Source organism: Triticum aestivum, unplaced genomic scaffold (assembly GCF_018294505.1).
Source record: "Triticum aestivum cultivar Chinese Spring unplaced genomic scaffold, IWGSC CS RefSeq v2.1 scaffold204549, whole genome shotgun sequence".
NCBI classification, from domain to species: domain Eukaryota; kingdom Viridiplantae; phylum Streptophyta; class Magnoliopsida; order Poales; family Poaceae; genus Triticum; species Triticum aestivum.
The window spans coordinates 1-5,472 of record NW_025236221.1 but is presented as its reverse complement, the minus strand read 5'-3'; the positions used below and the strand labels follow the sequence as shown (position 1 = coordinate 5,472).

Genomic DNA, 5,472 nt, shown 5'->3' with positions numbered 1-5,472 from the left:
CTTCTATCACAGATCCGAAGGCAAAACATTCGTTGCCAACAATGGATCCTTTCTAGAGAAGAAGTTTCTCTCGAAAGAAGTGAGTGGGAGGAAAGTACAACTCGATGAGGTAACTGTACCTGCTCCCTTATTGGAAAGTAGTTCATCACAGAAATCTGTTCGTGTGACTACTACACCAATTAGTGAGGAAGTTAATGATGATGATCATGAAACTTCAAATTAAGTTACTACAGAACCTCGTAGGTCTTCCAGAGTAAGATCCGCACCAGAGTGGTACGGTAATCCTGTTCTGGAAGTCATGCTACTAGATCATGATGAACCTACAAACTATGAAGAAGCGATGGTGAGCCCAGATTCCACGAAATGGCTTGAGGCCATAAAATCTGAGATATGATCCATGTATGAGAACAAAGTATGGACTTTAATTGACTTGCTCGATGATCAGCAAGCCATGTTAAATAAATGGATCTTCAAGAGGAAGACGGACATTGATAGTAGTGTTACTATCTACTAAGCTCGACTTGTTGCGAAATGTTTTCAACAAGTTCAAGGTGTTGAATACGATGAGATTTTCTCACTCGTATCGAAGCTTAAAGTCTGTCTGAATCATGTTAGCAATTGCCACATTTTAATGAAATCTGGCAAATGGATGTCAAAATTGCATTCCTTAATAGATTTATTAAAGAAGAGTTGTATATGATGCAACCAGAAGGTTTTGTCAATCCTAAAGGTGTTAACTAAATATGCAAGCTCCAGCGATCCATCTATGGACTGATGCAAGAATCTCGGAGTTGGAATATACACTTTGATAAGTTGATCAAAGCATATAGTTTTATACAGACTTGCGGTGAAGCCTGTATTTACAAGAAAGTGAGTGGGAGCTCTGTAGCATTTCTGATATTATATGTGGATGACATATTACTAATTGGAAATGATATAGAATTTCTGGATAGCATAAAGGGATACTTGAATAAAAGTTTTTCAATGAAAGACCTCGGCGAAGCTGCTTACATATTAGGCATTAAGATCTATAGAGATAGATCAAGACGCTTAATTGGACTTTCACAAAGCACATACCTTGACAAAATTTTGAAGAAGTTCAAAATGGATCAAGCAAAGAAAGGATTCTTGCCTGTGTTACAAGGTGTGAAGTTGAGTAAGACTCAAAGCCCGACCACGGCAGAAGATAGAAAGAGAATGAAAGTCATTCCCTATGCCTCAGTCATAGGTTCTATAAAGTATGACATGCTGTATACCAGATCTATTGTATGCCCTACCACTGAGTTTGGCAAGGGAGTACGATAGTGATTTAGGAGTAGATCACTGGACAGCAGGTCAAAATTATCCTTAGTGGAATAAGGATATGTTTCTCGATTATGGAAGTGAAAAAAAGGTTCGTTGTAAAGGGTTACGCCGATGCAAGTTTGACACTAATCTAGATGACTCTAAGTCTCGGTCTAGATACATATTGAAAGTGGGAGCAATTACCTAGAGTATCTCCATGCAGAGCATTGTTGACATAGAAATTTGCAAAATACATGCGGACCTGAATGTGGCAGACCCGTTGACTAAGATTCTCTCACAAAAAAAACATGATCACACCTTAGTACTCCTTGGGTGTTAATCACACAGCGATGTGAACTAGATCACTGAATCTAGTAAACCCTTTGGGTGTTGGTCACATGGCGATGTGAACTATGGGTGTTAATCACATGATGATGTGAACTATTGGTGTTAAATCACATAGCGATGTGAACTAGATTATTGACTCTAGTGCAAGTGGGAGACTGAAGCTGCGGATTTTTGAATGTATATATGTGAGTACGAGTCTATGAACTAAGGGAAATGCTGATTAGTTGCTATGCAATGCATGTGTTTACAATTTTGGATCTCTGGCAGTTTGAGGGCTGTTAAATCTTGGCTATGGAAGTATGGATGTTTCATCTATTCGATTCTAGTGTGAAATAGCCCCTAAAAAGACCGCAGAATGTGTTTACTCGCAAATTAAGCAAGGCAGGACTTAATCCGGAAATAACAGGTGATGGCCTACGTTCAAGAGGTCATCCTCTCCGATGACTCCAAACGGCACGATTGTGGCATTCAACTGAGCTGCCATCCTAACAAATTCAGTCTGGTCTGGCCAGAAAATCCTGTGCTCTTCACCCTACAATCCACAAGTTTAAATATAATAAGTTTATAATAGTAGCATTTACTTGACAGAATTCAAAGTATAAAATCCAAATCAAATTGTATTGTGTACCTTGCAGTGGATTGCCTCCCTGTAACCACCTGGGTAGAGGAGCACCAACTCCCCAGCTGCCAGCAACTCGTATATGTACTTGTAGGTCATGGGCACGCCGCCCCACAGGTTGAGGAAGTCGAAGAAGTCGTGTCCCTCCGACCACGTCTTCGTCTTCTTTGGGAACAGCAGCGGGTGTGCAATGCCACGGACGACAGCCTTCTTGTGCCGCATGAACTCCGCGGCAAGAGAGATGAGCTTGATCCCCAGCAACATGTGGTTGCCTACCAGCAGCACTGGCCCGTCCTCGGGCACCCCGGCGAGTCCCCGTACCACCGTGCCGTCTTCCAACGTCGAGAACATCGCCGGGCACGTTCTGAACGTCAGGTCGCTGCATTTACCAATGCATAACATGTGGCAGTGCAATCGATGTATTCAGCATGTATCATGTAAGAATTTGCAGGGTGGTGATTTTGGTTACCTGCTAGCTTTGTCGACTTCATTTAGCTCGGTTGCGGACGGTGGGATGTAGTCGAAAACCCGATGATAGCGCCTCGAATGGCGGTAGAGACCAACACATTTGTTGATGGATGAGACATGGACACCATGCTCCTGAAATTTGGGATGAATATCATCAGCATTATCCCTTTGAGGTGTACCACTTGTTCCTTTCAGTGCACAAGATATACTGCAATCTGATAAAGTCTGCTATAACTCACCAACAGTAAGTTGTGCCCATGCTTCTCAAAGAAGAAGATTTTGGATTTAGGTATTTTGTTCTGTAGCCTGTAGGCTTCAGATTTGCTCGGAAGTAAGTTGTCATCGCAGCTGAGTGCAAGCATAGAGAAGAACCTCAGTCATGATGCCATAAATCCACTTGTTAGAAATCCGACAAAAATACGCGTTCAAACAAGAAACGTAGAAATCATGCGGTAGTGTTTATCATGCGACAATATTCTGCAAAGCTCATGATGAAATTGCGCTCATCTCAAAAAAAAATGATGAAATTGGAAGTAGAGAACTGAGCTTAAGGGCACAAACCTGGCTAGCAGTAGCACCTCAGCTGTAACTGATTGTATACGGCAATTAGCATATTGCGCAGCCCGTTTGATGAGTTTCATCTTCCATTTTAGTGTGTCTTCTGGTAGTTTGTCCAAATTTCAATATATAGTAAACACTGTATCTGGGAGTCCAAATTTCTAAACAAGGACAAAACTAGCCTGCAGGTTTTACCTAAAAAGAATCCAGATTCTAGTAAACTGCAGTCTAAACGAACAAAATCCATACTCTGAAGGCCAAGAAGAACATACATGAAGAACTTTGACTTAAACAAATTCACACTGGGACAGTAGCATCAGAGGCTAACAACATTTTAAATGTCCACTGAACTCAAACTGGTCCATCCTTGGAGGAAGCAAAACAACTCTTTTTATTTAGACTAAAAGTAAAATGTCAAAAGGCAAAACGTGCTACAAACTGACACTGTTAAACAATAACCCAGTTATTTACAATGTAAAATTGCCTTGTTATTGATGTGAAACCATGATGATAGACAGTGAACTCTTTGTTTTTTTTTCACAACAATCATAATGCAGGGAACTCTTAGTTGCGGGTAACATCAACCTTTGTTGATATATAGTGGGTAGGCAAGAAGACGAGGTCAACAGTCTTACCATTATCTCCCGGGGCTTGCATCTACAAAGAGCGGGTGTGGTCCCAGATAACCCACACAAGTTGCCGGAGCCACACCACTTGAGCACGTCAAAGGCATCACGTCATTGTCACCGTCATCATGCCTCCGTCTCCCAGCTTGTCATGTCGCCATGACAGGTGAGGTTGTCGCGCCACCAACAGTACCTCTCTGCCTTGTTGAAGAAACACCAAGGAAACATATCCAGACATCAAGCAATGTGTGTGGGGGGTATAGTACCTTGTACTATCTACAATGGTGGTCAGCATAGTAGAACAACCAGCAATGTGTTAAGATTTGACAATCTGCAACCTTGTTGAAGAAATACACCCAGGAGCAACAGATCAGCCAACATGCATGTGGAAATTGAGACAAAGTTCTTAGCTCGTTTTACACACTAAGGGTCAGCCTCAACAAACATGATCCTTGACTAAACAACATACAATATTGCTCAAGACACAAACACAACTTTGGTGATTCCATTAACTACACTCCACTTTTTGAGTAAACAAGCTAAAAATCATCATCATTAGACTCTGCATAGCTCACTGGAACCAAACAAAAGGGACCAAGACAAAATATGTTGTCCCTATAGTGCTAGGGATTAACAGTACCATGTCAATCAACCAACAGTAAACACAACTTTGGAGATTCCATTAACTACACTCCACTTTTTGAGTAAACAAGCTAAAAATCATCATCATTAGATTCTAGATAGCTCACACGAACCAAACAGAAGTGAATAACTATCTTGTCACTGTAGTGTTAGAGATTAACATTATCATGCCAATTGATCAAGCAAAGCAACTGAATGACATCAAATAAGAGGGGGGACAAGTTTGCTTCTCATGCTACCCGCATATCTTATTGCCACTTCATCTGAGCATCATACTACAAGACAAAGCATCGCTCTTATCAACAGATATACGGTCATCCTAATTCCCAATGATATATGCATGCACCTCCCACTTCCAGCCCTAGAGTAACAAAAATACAGATTAAGATTTGGTGGGGATGATCCATGGAGTACCTGTGCTTTAGTTCTGGGTCGTGGCTGCTCTTGCTGTTGATGAAGAGAAAAAGTCCTTCTTCTCCTCCGATGATGATTCCATGAGCTCATAGAGATCGCCATCATCTTTGATTCTTCTGCTTCTTCCACTTAGAGACGGATGGATGGATGGATGGACTCCATCCATGGATTGCTTATTTGGACAACTTGGCAGGGTTGACCATCGATCACTGCAGCAAACAGTTCTTTGACAACAACCAATGGCGCTTACTTACTGCTATGCGCTAGAGAGATGCAAACTTGAAGAGACAGACGTAGGGCGTGTCAATGAAGCCGATCCTCAGCGACCCGTTCCCCTCCACCACCTCGCTCACCGCCGAGTTGTTGAACCCGCGCAGCGCCATGGCCATCGTGCCGTTCTTGGCATCTCTGGTGACGATGACCATGACGGTGCTCATGGAGTTCGCCGTGGTACCATTCTATTCCCACTGCTTTTCTCGGTTCAAGCCCCCGGTAGACATCCTTATCCCTCTG

General features: G+C 42.3%; 1 protein-coding gene and 1 long non-coding RNA gene across 2 annotated transcripts; both read right to left on the bottom strand.

The window, feature by feature from the left end:
- Nucleotides 1-1,837: 1,837 nt before the first annotated feature.
- On the bottom strand, nucleotides 1,838-2,816 carry LOC123176419 (acyltransferase-like protein At3g26840, chloroplastic). The gene is made up of 3 exons (XM_044590624.1): nucleotides 2,721-2,816; nucleotides 2,261-2,630; nucleotides 1,838-2,164 (listed from the first exon to the last, which is right to left on the bottom strand). The coding sequence occupies exons 2-3, from the start codon at nucleotides 2,600-2,602 to the stop codon at nucleotides 2,021-2,023; spliced, it is 486 nt and encodes a 161-aa protein (XP_044446559.1). The 5' UTR covers nucleotides 2,603-2,630; nucleotides 2,721-2,816; the 3' UTR covers nucleotides 1,838-2,020.
- Nucleotides 2,817-3,001: 185 nt separating this feature from the next.
- LOC123176418 (uncharacterized) lies at nucleotides 3,002-3,398 on the bottom strand. Its single transcript, XR_006488518.1, has 2 exons — nucleotides 3,281-3,398; nucleotides 3,002-3,067 (listed from the first exon to the last, which is right to left on the bottom strand). It is a non-coding gene; the product is annotated as an uncharacterized lncRNA (long non-coding RNA).
- Between the last annotated feature and the right edge of the window lie 2,074 nt (nucleotides 3,399-5,472).